We start from the raw sequence: 14709 nt of genomic DNA, 5'->3' as shown, positions 1-14709 counted from the left end.
TGAACCAGGCAGCGAGACAATAAGGGTAACGATGGAAAAGTAACCAAAAAAAATGAGATAATAGGACACAAATGGCCAATGGGCGCCATCAGATGGCATCGGAATGTCAATTTTCCATGAAAATGTAGAAGACTAGCTTTGGTGTGCATATTAATTAGGGTTTACTGTCACGTGTCTTACCGTATAGGTCACAGGGAAGAAAAACGCTAGATTTAGTAGATGAGAATCGTACCCATGTCGTGACCAATAGTGACAAAGGTGTAAGCGACGGACATGTGGCGGGTGCGTGTCATGTGGCGGGTGCGTGTCATGTGCCTGGGAGAATGGATTTAAACCCAACGTCCTCCTCTCTCCAGAGGTGGGTATATAGACGTGTCAGCGAGTCGGACGCAGGCCTGCATTATCAGACGTCAGCTTGTTGTACCTTGTTAAAGGGACCAGGGCACCCAAACAGTAATTGTCTATAATATCATCAGACATCCCAGTATGTTAATATGATTTGCACATGAGGTCTTATGCCGAGACGCAGTCATACACTTTATAAGGAACGGCCATATTTGTTTCAAAGAATGAAGCCTCCCTGTGCCCTACAGAGGGTTTCCACGTGAAATATTCCGCGAGCGGCCCCATGTTCTCCCGAGTCCCCACCATTCACAATCTTGCCTGGTGGGGTAACTTGCCAAAGGCACAATGCCTCGACGCTGTCTAAAGCACCTCGAGCCCATAACAGCACCTAGTACGCATGCGCGCCTTCAACAATGACCTCAATTTAAGCGCTGCGTAAACTGTTGGCGCTATATAAATAAAAGATAATAATAAATAATAATAATTTACATTCCTGGAACGGCTAGGTACGGATGGTCAGTTATACCTAATGGCAAAACCCAGCCCTGAAAAGCTGCCACCAGACTACAGCCACCAAAATGTCAATTGCTTCCATTCTGGGAGTTGTAGTCCAGCTGTCGCTGTAACCCTGATCCCCCTCTAGAATGTGAACTTGATGCATAAACGCAGTAGAGGTGTTTTATTTACCAAAGTGTGAGTTCTCCGGGTCAGACCCCGGTACGTCATTTACCAGTGCAACCGTTAACATGACACGTAACAGGTCACATGACTGCGGATAAAACCCGTCCTGTCTGTTGCTCATCTGACGACATCCTGGCGTGACGACGTTGTGTGTGATTCACAGTAATATATAATAACCATGTAGCGTGCTCAGAGCTGTCTCCGTTGTCGATGGCAACCTGCTCATCTCTTATTACCTTATGAAATATGTATCTTCCGATGACGTATTTTTTTATATTTTATAAAAGATATAGTTAACCACGCAAGCTATTTTTTACTCTTTCTATATAGACAGAATGCTAGTGTTGTATCCTGCCTCAGCCAGGTATGGTAAAGAAATATTGTAATAAATTTGCAATTTAACATAGCCGTCTAAGGTCTTTTTATTGGCGATGAAACAAGAATGCATAATGCGTTCCTTTACCTGGGGGTGTCTTCGGCCCGATCAGAAGAGAGGCCTTCCTTACATATGAGATTTCAGACTGAGCTGCAATAGAAACCCATAAACATAACTCAATACCTTACTCAAACCGGTTTCGCTGTTTGTGAGGTAATTACGGTAAGCGGTTTGGACCTACCTGACACGTTCCGCATTATGTTACCCCACTCGGGGGGGGGGGGATTCGCTCCATCGCTTACGGTACGATCACCTGGGATTTAAAAAGCAGCAATTAGTACCGTAGGTTTTTTCCCCCCGGGCTCTACGGGCTTATTTTCAGACCCCTGTCATTTTTTTTATTATCGGTGCCCTTTATGGCGCATGATGTGTATTTGCGGCCGTATAGCGCTGCGTTTAATGCGTGCACACGGGTCGCCCCGTGCTCTCCTGGGGGATACACGCGCCTGCAAGCTGCAAGGGGGTCTCACGTAACTGGGAATTTAATGAAGGAGCGGACCCCAAGAACCGAATTATTAAGCCTTTAATAAAAGATTCTATATGTGTGGCTGTAATACCAGTCGTCATGGAACTGACTTATCATTAAACATTTGAGTCACCTGTATTCAAGCAGGGATACCAATAGGTATCGGCCACAGACTGTGAGACCCTGAGAAACTCTGAGGCCTCCCAGGTAGAGATTCGAAGACCATACAATGAGAAATTCCGACGTAAATTACACTGAAATGTAAAGTAAAGAACCGCCCTGGAGCACTACAATATATACTTAGGTGTCATTGGTACAGCACTACCGAATATGTTGTCGCTATATAAACCAATAAGTAATAAAAGTGTAAGGAAATTAATATTAGAAGGAAGTGAGACATTTAGTAATGAGGTATTAAAATTCTGTCAAAGGACCCGACCACCCCCGGGACCCATGAGGTGTGAGTCATAAGGAGACAGATGGAATGTTACGTTTGGTAGAGTGCAAGCTCCGTGGGCCAGAGTTTGTGCAAGTCGTTCACACACCAATGCCAGACCGTGGGACACGGAGTGCAGCACACCGCACTCACACACCCGCACCTACCCGGCTGCCGCCCGCCTCACAAGACTCAGGAGACTGCTCTGGCAAAGGCGCGAAGCAGTTCCCTAGTCTATTGCGCGTGGCATTCTGGGGCTTGTAGTTCAGCGGCGTTAACCTGATACGGTGAAATCCGCAGACTGGACTACAAGTCCCAACTCTCCTCGGAAAGCAGAGGTCGCGTGACGCTAACAGGCCAAACCGCACCCAGGAGGTGCCTCATTTGTCCTCTTACTGCCCAATAATCTCTCCCAAATGCCCCACGACACCCCTCAGCGATCTCTACAGGTCTCTGTGCCCACCCATTCAGTTTAGGGCCCATAGTTTCTATTATTATTATTTTTATTTATACTAGTTTGTACACTGTGTTTGTGACACATGAAGTGTGTGTATGTGTGTATTGTATGTGTGAGTGTGTACCCATGTGTATGTGTGTGTACCTGTATCCTTGTGCGTGTGTACCCGGGCATGCGTGTACCATTGTGTGTGTACCCATGCGTGTATACGTGTGTACACGTGCTGTGTACGTGTGTACCTATACACGTGTATGTGTGTGTACACGTGTGTGTACCTGTGCATGTGTACCCGTGCGTGTGTGTACCCGTGTGTGTATGTATACACACACAAGTCATACTGACAGCTAATGATAGTGCCCAGTTTCACCAAAGAGAAAAGGATTGCTACCGAAAACTTAATTATTAACTTAATATAGCAGCCATGGCAAGAACAATGCCATAAATGAAGCACATACAGGATCCAGCTGAGGGTGTAACTGCTGACTAAACACAGATGTCTGTATGATGCATTACAAATAAAACAGGAAAAAGAGGCATGCATGCGCTGACAGCTGCCTGAACACTGTCATCGGGGCAGCCCCATGCATAATGCCCTTCTGCCCCCCTTGCCAGTCTCCATGCAGTAAGCAGTCTCTGTCGCTAGGTGTCCTCGGAGCCCCTCCGCTCGCTGCGCATGCGTGTTTGGGAGCGCTCCCTCCGCTCCGACGTCCAATGTGTTTGACGTCAATAGGCACAAACCGAGAGTTCGCCGGGGGGGGTAGCTTGGGTTCCCCCGGAAGCGGAAGCCCACCGACCGGAAGTAACATCCTGTCGGGACAAAGGGAGAGGAGCAGCCAGTCGCCGCCACCACGGGGTCGGTAAGAGACGGGGAGTGAGTCTGCGGAGGGCATCTCATTCATCAGTACCGGGAGGCTCTGTTTGGTGGGTGGGGGAGCAGCCTGCCCCGGTGGGAAGGGGCAAATGAGGGCTATTGGGAAAAGCCATGTACTTGTCACCAAGAGGCGGCCCCTTAGCCTTGTGCAGCGGCCTGTAAGCCAGCCTGCCCGGGTTTGGAGGAGGGGGGGTGCACCTGCTCTTTGCCCCCGGAGGGGGGTGTTCTCTAAATGTGTTTCCAAACTGCTGTTAGTTGTTTGCTAGTGGAGTGTCGGGGCAATGATCGTGCTAATGCTTTGCTAATACCCCGTGCAGTGGCAGTGGGGCAGGTTCAAGCGTGGATCGGATGGTCTCCCTGGGGTATCTCGGGGGGCGTAAACTTTACTGAATAAATACGGTATTAAAAACATTAAATGGTATAAAGCCCACAAAATCGTCGGGAGAATACAGTCTGCCTACTGTGTGTGTGTGTGGCGGTCCCGTGTTCGTACTGTCCGCTTGATGTGTGTGGTGGTCCCGTGTTCGTACTGTCCGCTTGATGTGTGTGGCGGTCCCGTGTTCGTACTGTCCGCTTGATGTGTGTGGCGGTCCCGTGTTCGTACCATCCGCCTGAGAGATGGTTCTGTAATTAACCCCGCGTTACCCTAATACAGCTGTCTCACTATGATAATATAGACAATTAAAATGACTGACGGCGAACCTTTACTATCCGTAGAGAAGTCGTCAGAGTAGCCAGGAGTCTGCGGCCGTCTCCTCGCGACCTCCACGCGTCTCTGATCGCCTTGTAATGAAAGCGTGAGCGGGGCGCTGAGAGGCCGCTGTAGGCGTCCAGCAGAACCTTTAGATTTATTGTCTCTGAGAATAAGGCTTCATCGGGGAAAGCAGGAGCAGAAACGTTTGCACCGCGCAATGCCTTAACATACCCCGCCAGCAGCTGACTTACCGCCTTCTTGCCCCAGATGTGGGGGGGGCTCCCCTTCGAGGAGTTCTCCATGCTGTTATCTGGTGCTTTGAATCAGAATCAGAGTTTCCAAGCTGCCGCCGCGTTTCACAGTCGTGTTTCCTTGAGTGTCTCGCCTGCTGGGAAAGAAACACGTAATTTGCCGGCAGATCGGCCCCATTCGGCCCCCGTTTCTCCTGCTGTAAAGACTCAAACCTTAATCGGTGGTTGTTGTCGATTAAAGCGCATGTCCGGTTATTTGTACGTTTAACGGGTGGTATCTGGGTCCGTTATACTTGGTTAAGAGCTTGAGGTTTATACCCTAGGAGCCCCGTCCAATGAAAGTATAAATAGGGGAGTGCCGGGATTTATCGCTGCCAGCGGGGTTACGGCAGAGCTGGCCGGTAAACGCTATCCCGATGTTACCGGTGTATTCCGGTTCTGTTTGATCCGTACAGGACCTTTTTCCGTATGTAGTTAAGCTTTTCATAACCTGAGGCGCGGTGTTATTAGTCACAAACCACGCCGCTATTATTTTGGGGCAGGTCACCCGTCTTGTATGAATTTAGTTATGAAAGAAATAGGCAAATCATGCCATGAAGATGCATTTTTATTTGTTGCTGAATGGAATAGTCTTCCAGCAGAGGTGGTAGCAGGAGAGTTAGGGACTGTCTGGACTAGACAGGTTGGCTTTGGATGCTGTAAGTCATGTACTGGCAGCAGGAGCGTGACTGAGGTCCGATCTACTTAATGCTGAGTCCTCGTGTGTGGCTGATGTCCGTGGGCCGAGGTCTGGCTCTGTCGGCTGCTGTGAGTACATCGCTTGTGGCATTTCATCAGAGTGCCTGCCATTCATACATTCCTCCGTTCGGTTTGTTTATGGTGCGGCTCAGCCCTCTGGGCCGTCTGATTGGCTGTTGCGTAATCTGAAACTAACCGAGGCCAGAGGGAGGGAGCTTGGCGAGGAATGGAAAGCGAAACCTAGCAGAGCTCTTCCCCAGGAGACGGTCTGCGATCAGCACTAATCCCCCGCGGCCCTGAATGCCGCCCCCTCTCCCCGGCCTTTAAATCCTTTCCGTGCTCAGCCGCTGCATGGTGCGTCTCGTGCCCTCCCGTAGCCCCCCTGACCGCCCCCGAGATTGCTTTCCATGCCGTACGGTGCAGATCCGGCAGTCCTTTTTAACAAGGTAAGGGCCGCTCCGGCGAAACGTTTACTTTTCATTACGTGTAAAAGTTTCGTTCTGCCCCGGGGTGGATGCGGGGGTCGGGATACACGCAGGGAGACGCATCGCGGGGTTCCTGCTGTAAACAGAGAAAAGATTCAGCGGCTCCTTTAACGCTGTTTACAAGGTTTTACTAAAATCCTGAAAGTCAACTATTTTGAGGAACCGCCATTTAACCCTAAAGGTGCCAGTGCCAGCACGGACTTCCTCATTGGTTGCTTTTTTTCTATTAAAATTATAAAAAAAAATTTAATATCTGGATTAACTTGGCATTCGTTTTTCTCTCTTCTGGCCGCAGCGTTCGTTTTAACGCTTTTCCTCCCGTTTTAACGCTTTTCCTCCCGTTTTAACGCTTTTCCTCCCGTTTTAACGCTTTTCCTCCCGTTTTAACGCTTTTCCTCCCGTTTTAACGCTTTTCCTCCCGTTTTAACGCTTTTCCTCCCGTTGTAACTGATCGAGGTATTTTTTGGTTATTGCATTAAGTATGTTTTCTGTGATTATCTTCATTTTCTTCTCTCTAAATTGCAGTAAGGTATTTAATAACGAGGGTCTGGCCATCCACATCCCACACGGCGTTACTTCTGGCACTCTGCGGCCCCTGCATTTTACCACCAGAGTAAGGGCCAACTACCCCCTGCGAAAGGAGCCCTGTATCGGGTTAAACGTGTGTATATATATATATATATGTATATATATATATATGGGCTCCCTCTTTTCTCTGCTTACAGCAAAGCGCGTCTGTGTTCTGAGCCGCTTGACGTGGCTCGGTGCCTTTGTTGTGGGTCGGTTTCGCGGGGCGAGCTGTCGTTGTCCCGCGGCTGTTGTGCTTGTGAGCTGTGTGGTTATTGTGTATTCTCCTTTTGGCAGGGACCATCGGTGGAGAGCGTCCCGCAGCTCCCTCCTTATTTCTTGCCGTGCGTTAAGGTTTACGGGCTTGCACTTGGTGTCAAGTAATGAACAGAAGAGCATATGAAGGGCAGGGGCGCTTTCCCAAGTACAAATCCTATCACTCCAGCCACAATCCTAATACTGCTTCTTTCATTAACCCTTTGCCTATACAGGAATATCAGCCAGACACCCTACGAGCCCAGCAAAGAGAGTTTCTCCAAGGAAGGACTGCCGGATTTAATGCGAACCCTCAGAGTTTTAACGCATACCGAGCGCCGCAAAAACATTACCCACCCCAAAAGAACGTACCGCGCCCCCCACGGTATCCATACTACCCTCAGCCAAGCACCCGGGGACCCCCCGAAAGAAACGTTACCAATCTGTCACAAGGTTTCCAAGCCCTACATGTGTCTTCTAACCCGCTCGAGGAAGACATAGTTTGTTTCTTCGGAGAGCTAAATGACGGAGAGACCCGCATCGCGAAAGATTTATCCAGATATTTCCGCGTAGAGAAGAAAGTTGTCAATCGTATCCTCTACAAATTACTAAAAAAAGGTTTTCTGCAGAAGGACTGGGAAACGCCGCCACGCTGGAGGATTCGTTCCGCCTGCACGCCTCCCGTGGCCTCTTCGGTCGGTGAAAGTCAAGAGGAAGGCGATTCGGAAGAGGGGGACGACTCTACATCTTCGCTGTCCCGCTCCTTCTCCGCCACGTGGTGTCCGCAAATTATGGCCGAGAACAAGGAAAAGGTCTTTAAGTATTTGTTCCACAACCCGCTATCGACGTCGCTCAGCGTACGGAAGAATGTGGGAATAGCTAAACCCCACGAAATCAGTCAACTTTTGAATGCTTTGGAGAAACAAGGAGATGTCTGCAGGAATGGATCGAACCCAATAAAATGGTCGCTCAGCGCGAAGAAACATGAAAGAATGCTGCTCAAAGAGCGAGCAAGTGAAATCCAGGAGTCTTTGATCCAGGAAGAACCAGTGCAGATGGATGATGGTGAGCAGGTAGCCTCCAACGTAGAGCAGGTAGCCTCCAACGTAGAGCAGGTAGCCTCCAACGTAGAGCAGGTAGCCTCCAACGTAGAGCAGGTAGTCTCCAACGTTGAGAATGGGCAACAGGCCTTGGCAAAAGACAACACGGGTGGAGAACCGGTATCCACAGTACCTAGCCCCGTGGTTCCTTCGGAGGAGCCACCCAAGAAGCGTTCCAGGCGCAGGGCGTTCGACGACTATGAAAATGGAAAGTGGGCTCTTGACGACCTACCCGAAAGCCTCAACGTAATGAACAGGGCATCCGATATCTTCTCGGGTGATGCAGCAGGGGACACTATGGCGATCACGCAATATTACGAACACACCAGGGAATGCTCGCGTCTGGAGAAGCTGCAGGCCTGCCAGGAGAAGAATCCGGTCAGTGGCCTCTTGGAGTTCGCACACTTCTGCTCGGAGCAATGTGACTTTGTCCTTCTCGAGCAGAGCGGGCCTTCGCACGACCCCAGGTAGGAATCAGACGGCAGACTGCTTGCTGAGTAAACCCCCTCAGATTGTACTTAAAAAGTGTCGCATAGCCGTGTTTGGCGCATAGCCGTGTTTGCGACATCACATAATAAGCCTTCATACTGAATCTTGATGTCATTTTCAATGATCCGATCATTACTTTAAATAGCCTAATAAATCCTTTCTATGGCAATGTCCCATTTTATCTGTGAAGACGCACCGTTTAGAAGAATTTCCGCACAGACGGCAAGCTGGGAATCGTCAAACTCCTGCGACGCTTGTATGCCGACCCTTAATAACGCCTCTCGCTTGCTCCCATAGGTTTAAAATCCAAGCTGTGATTAATGGCCGTCGTTTCCCACCAGCTGAGGCTAGTAGCAAGAAGAACGCCAAGAAGGAAGCTGCTTCTCTCACCCTTCGCATCCTCCTGCGCGAGGAGCAGGGTGGAACGGAAGAGCAGGTTCTGGCGGAGAAGATGGAGGTCCAGCCGGTACAGGAGGAGGTGGTAGGTTCTTCTTGGTAGATCCAGCTTTCGCTGTTTGAGCCGCTTGACCACTTCTGTTCCTTGAATATGCCCCTGTCTGACCTGACCTTTAAAGTGGGGGTCCTCTTCTGCTCTGCTTTCGTTGAAATCCGCATTATCTTTTGTCTTGTAGAAGCCTGTACTGCAGTCGTTCCCCTCAAGCGGTAAAAATCCGATTAGTGTCCTCATGGAGCACGGACAGAAGTCCGGGAACATGTGCGAGTTTGTGCTGGTATCCCAGGAGGGACCCCCTCACGACCCAAGGTGAGTCACGTGATCCTCCAGCAGGACTGGGCATCGTGTTCTAAGTTTTTTGGAGTGTTTCTTTTTGATTATTAATAGCCCAAGAAAAAACATTTTGTGTTAAATCTTTCACTACCGTGCATCCAGATTAAATACTGCGTAGTAAAGTAAGCTTGTGTCGAAAGACGTTTTCGGACCTTAGCGTGATTTAAAAATAGATACAGAGTTCCATCCAAAATAAATTATTTGCGTAATGATGCTATTAGGTCGGGTTAGTGAGAGAGGGATCTGCTCTGCTGCCTGCCACATATGAACAACAATATTGCAGGTTCACGTACATGGTGAAGATCGGCAAGCAGACATTCCCGTCGGTGGTAGCGAACAACAAGAAGATGGCCAAGCAACTAGCCGCCGAAGCTGCCGTCAGACTCCTCCTGGGGGAATCGGTCTTACAGACAGAGAAGGTAATGGTCGGGCGTTTGCACTCGGTGTGTAGTCTTAAACCTTAATCCACTCGAGCTCTGCTATACGGTTCATCGGAAGTGAGTAAGGCTTGGATCAAATTGTTCCGGCTAAGCCCTTGAGCCAGTCATCGATGGATGGATTGCTCATAGAATGTGCCATTTCTGAAGTTCGTTCCCAAGAGAATTGGAGAAACCAGACGTCAACAAGTTCGAGAAGCTGCTCTTTATACTGTTAGATGACATAGGATCTGTTTGGGGGCTTTTTTTGCTTGTTTTTGCTTACCGTGTGGCAACTAAATCCCTCGTCTCAGTTTGAACCAGTCTCCGATACCAACACTTCAGAATTTCCTGCGGTCCCAGAGCTTTCGGCGGACGACCTAAAGATGGCTCAGGGTTCCGGAGTGCGAGATTTCATCAAGTATCTGAACGCCAACCCAGTGAGCGGCCTTCTGGAGTACTCCCGGGCCAAGGGCTTCGCGGCTGAGTTCAGGATGGTCAACCAAACCGGGCCTCCTCACGATCCCAAGTACGTGTGCATCTTCCTAATGTCCTCGTGCTGTACGCCTTCTATGTCATCTACGCCGTGTTAGGTTCTGTTAAAAGCGGTGACAGGTCTTGATCTTGGCAGCGCCGCGGTGTGCAGGATGAAATAACGTCATCATGGGCCCTTGAATCACCCCTGTCTCTCAACCCCCCAGGTTTGTTTTCCAAGCAAAGGTCGGGGGCCGATGGTTCCCAGCAGTCACGGCATCCAGTAAGAAACAGGCCAAGGCGGAAGCCGCAGACGCTGCCCTGCGGGTGCTGATTGGGGAGAGCGAGAAAGCAGTTCGCGAAGGTGACATTGTCTCCGAGGTGAGAGAACCGATCCAAATTGGGTCTGTTACATTATGGCTTTCTGCGCACGCACCCACATGTCGGCTCCTTAATGCCGGTAAATATTGCCGCCTCCGGCTGAGTGATTCCCGAAAACCCTCTGGGAGCAACCGTTTCTTAATGCAACTTGTAGAGGTCTCTTTGATGACCGCCTTACTTCTGCGGCTGTCACTCCCATCGATATCCCGCTGATCTTACCGATTTCACAGCTCCCGGTGGGTGGCAGCACTATCCACGACCAAATCGCCATGCTCAGCCACCAGAAATTCAACAGCCTGACGGCGCGCATCCAGAACAGCCTCCTCGGCCGCAAGATCCTGGCCGCCATTATCATGAAGAAAAGCAGCGACGACCTGGGGACCGTAGTCAGCATTGGAACGGGTAATTGTGAGCTGTCTTCCTCCGTGTCGTTACATGTCGTGGCCCCCAGAGTGTAATCAGAGTGTAATCACTGAGTATGTCTTGTAAGGAAACCGCTGCGTGAAGGGCGAGGAGCTCAGTTTAAGCGGAGAGACCGTCAACGACTGCCATGCGGAGGTTATTTCTCGGAGAGGGTTTATAAGGTGAGTGTTTGGGGTCGCCTGCCTGTATATATATTTTCTTAACAGAACTAGTCGACCTATGGAAATTAAACACACTTCTAACCCATCAGCCTGATTCCTGCACCAGTTATTGGGCGGCACACGTAATAGAAACCCCCAAAAATAAAAATCAGATCACGTAATAGAAACCCCCAAAAATAAAAATCAGATAGGGGGAGATCACGGCGTGTCTGCTGAGAGAGATGATACAATCGTATGTCTCGTGCCCAGGAATGTAATTACTATTTAAAGTCCAATCTTTGCCACGCTTTTTAAATGAGTCAGGGCATGTGCGTGGATTAACAAATTCTTCTCAGATAAGGCTTATTTGTTAAAAGGCTTTACTGCAGCTTAAACCTGCAGCTTCTCAGACCCGGTAAATCTTCCTGTCATCTTAGATTGCCCATGGAACAAATTTGCGTCTTAAAATCTGCTCCTCCCTTGCGTTCTTGTGCCAGATGCGTGGGATCCGCACCCTGTCCGCAGAGAATAATTTAGTTAATTCATTTAATTCTCTCTCTCTCCAGGTTTCTGTACAGCCAGCTCATGAAATACAACCCAGAGTTTCCAGAAGACACCATCTTCGAGGAGGCGGAAGGGGATCTGCTGAGGGTCAAGCCTAACGTGACCTTTCACTTGTACATCAGGTGAGTGTGCGCTCACAAGATCATTGGCGAACCCATCCGGGTACGGTATTAGCGGAAGCAATCTCTAACGCACGTTGGCCGATGTGTTGCAGTACCGCTCCCTGTGGAGATGGGGCGCTCTTTGACAAGTCGTGCAGCGAGCAACCCAGCGCCAACGGAGACAACAAGCACTACCCGCTTTTTGAGAACCCTAAACAGGGCAAGTTACGGACCAAGGTGGAAAATGGTTAGTGGCGTCTGCGTTATGAATGACTGCTGTAGCCTCCGGTTCGTCCCGTCGTTGGGCCCGGGCACAATGCTGCACGTGTTCCCTGCGCGACTGGGATTCAGGTGCCGCGTTCTCCCTAATCTATTTCATGTTCTTTCCAGGAGAAGGCACGATACCGGTGGAGTCGAGCGATATTGTTCCCACCTGGGACGGGATCCAGCACGGCGAGCGGCTGCGCACCATGTCCTGCAGCGACAAGATCTTACGCTGGAATGTGCTGGGCCTGCAGGGCGCCATCCTCACTCACTTCCTCGAGCCAGTGTACCTCAGCTCACTCACACTCGGTACGCTTGCATATAACTCCCCGACATTACAAAGCTGGAAGCACATGTTCCCGGGCTCAGTCTTTACTGCCCGCCGGGCATTTGAAGGACACACGATCACCCCTTTAGGTGCACTTACCCCAGTTGCTGTTGCTGTGCGTGTCACTTGTTTATCTTCTGCGTTTTCCTCAGGCTACCTGTTCAGCCAGGGCCACCTGACTCGAGCCATCTGCTGCCGGATGACTCGGGACGGCGATTCTTTCCAGCAGCAGCTGCCCGACATGTTCATTGTCAATCATCCAGAGGTACGCAAGCGTCATTTGTGTGCAGCTTGTCCTGCTCCTTGCATTACGTTCTACTATTTTACGAAGAAGTCCTAAAGACCTGAAACTCGACAAAGCATTTATTAGTGTAGTATCCGGTTAGCTCCGGGACGGTTGTAGTATTTTGTGTTCCCAGGGATGTTTTAGGGATGGGCGCACACTAGAGTTTTAACACGGATCAAAGCAATAGAGCCTTTACCTAAAACGTACGCCACTACGTAGAGGTTCCTGACACAATGCAGAATTGCCTCTCTCATCAAGGCAGTCCAGGGTCGTCGTCCATGAGCTTATAGAATGTGAGATCCTGCACCTGGGGGGCTCAGTATGGAGAAGCCATCCTTGGAACGTAAGGTTTGTATCCACGTGTAACTCCCTTGTGTGCTTCAGGTCGGGCGCGTCAGCGTGTATGACTCTCACCGGCAGACTGGGAAGACAAAGGAGTCCAGCGTGAACTGGTGCATGGCGGACGAAGAAGTAGAAGTACTGGATGGAACAAAGGGGAAAGTGGAGGGGTAAGCCAGAGCGGGAAACTCACCCCAAAAGTAAAGGGACATCAGCTTATCTAAAGCTTTTCTTTAGAGTGCCGCGGCTCTTACTTAACGGCCCCCTAAAATGTTGAGAAAACGGCTTGTCCTTTAGACATTGCAGGCTGCTTTCTCCAGCAGAGCGCCTCACTTTCCTTCTGCTGTAAAAAGATCCTGGACGATTTTTCCAGCTCCTTTAGTCATGCGTGTCGGACGACGGGCACGCTTTTAATAAAAGTTCCTTTAATATATATCTTCCTGCCGTTGTTTCGCCACCACACGCTCCCCGGCGGATCGCTTGGCTGGTTTTGGCTGCGACGTGAAATTGGTTCTCTCTCTCCTTTTTATCCAACAGATCCAAGCTGGAAGTGTCCCGCGTAACGAAGCTCCGGATGTTCTCCATGTTCCAAGAACTTTGCCGACAGCACAAGCGCGAAGACCTTTTACATTTCAGCACCTACGGTGACATCAAAGCAGCGGCCACCTCGTATCAGAAGGCCAAAGGACTTTTCTTCAAAGCTCTGGAGAGCATGGGTTACGGGAACTGGATAGGCAAGCCACAGGAAGAAAAGAGCTTTACCGTGGCCAGCAAATAAAAAAAAAAAAATAAGTCCCCGTGAATTTTTGTACGAGAAAGTTACCAGGTTTGCACTGAGTGTCAGTTCATGGTTGTTGCCCGCAAATCCCGTGTTCTGCTTGTTGCTGGGACATCCCTCTGTTCTGTCCAAACGACGCTTTAATTTACACTCTCCGGTCACGAACTTGGGGGTAATAGATTACTCTGTATGGGTGGAACTTCCGGCCTGCCCCGGATTTTATTTTATTTTATTTTTACTGGCGGTCCAAATTTTCCTTTTACTCCTGTTAACCCCCCCTCTCCCTTCTGCAGCAATACTTTGAGAATTAATAGATATATATATAGAGATATATATATATAGAGTGGAGGGGTTGACACGGCCACAAGACAAATTTAGAATTTGTTTTTAATTTTAGACTTTTACATAATTCAATGAATCTTAGCAATAGACCGGACCTTTATTTTTTTAGCTCCTCTCCTGTTTTGTGTCCGGAATGAAAAAATATTGTGTAAGTAGAAAGCACGCCAAAGGCTGTCATTCGTTTGCTGTTCTAAAATTATCCCCAAATCCCCCATTTTTACAGCATTTGAATGGCGGAGAACTGCGAGCCAGATGCCCGTTGTGTTTAAAGAGGATTCTCCAGCTTGGTTTTAGGAGTAAAAATCCCTTTTTCTGTGCAGTTGCACAGGCGTTACGCATCCTAAGGTTTACACGCAGCGTTTAGACGGGACCCAGCGTGCCTTACGTCACGGGGATCAGCTTCTCTCTCATCGCCGACATCCAGTGACTTTTTAGAGACGGCACCTTCGAGACCATTTCTTGGTTGTGTGAATTTTGCGATGTCTTTAATTTAATGCCTTTCATTTTTCGGGGGCTGTAGCTGTGTTGTAGCCGACACGGCGCGCTGGCGCATGTCTCATGGTTACTATAGCTGTAAACGATTACTTTGTTTAGAAGTTTGTTTAGAACTATCCAGTAATTGAAACTTTGAGCTAGACGCGGTTTTCCATAACATTCCATATTAAAACCCGAGTCCTTTCCGATTATGGGGGGGAAAACTATATATATATTTTTATTTTATTTTTTCCACATTGCTTGGGGTTGCCAATCACCTGTGCCGCTTATTTAAAATACTGTTCTATAGGCATTGGGCGCGCATGTTTTTTTTGTTGTTT

The 14709-nt window shown here is 49.2% G+C and overlaps 1 protein-coding gene across 1 annotated transcript; it reads left to right on the top strand.

The window, feature by feature from the left end:
* Positions 1-7254: 7254 nt before the first annotated feature.
* LOC149280459 (double-stranded RNA-specific adenosine deaminase-like) lies at positions 7255-13552 on the top strand. The gene is made up of 15 exons (XM_089500463.1): positions 7255-7835; positions 7920-8249; positions 8569-8752; positions 8907-9034; positions 9342-9477; positions 9789-10003; positions 10176-10329; positions 10560-10731; positions 10820-10913; positions 11459-11578; positions 11671-11804; positions 11948-12130; positions 12302-12414; positions 12820-12944; positions 13312-13552. Exons 1-15 carry the CDS (start codon positions 7474-7476, stop codon positions 13550-13552), a joined length of 2691 nt encoding a protein of 896 aa, XP_089356589.1. The 5' UTR covers positions 7255-7473.
* Positions 13553-14709: the final 1157 nt, after the last annotated feature.

The sequence above is a fragment of the Sceloporus occidentalis genome, unplaced genomic scaffold (assembly GCF_023333645.1).
Source record: "Sceloporus occidentalis isolate IW3139 unplaced genomic scaffold, rSceOcc1.0.p SCAF_155, whole genome shotgun sequence".
Classification (NCBI taxonomy): domain Eukaryota; kingdom Metazoa; phylum Chordata; class Lepidosauria; order Squamata; family Phrynosomatidae; genus Sceloporus; species Sceloporus occidentalis.
This window is presented reverse-complemented; position numbering and strand designations above follow the sequence as displayed.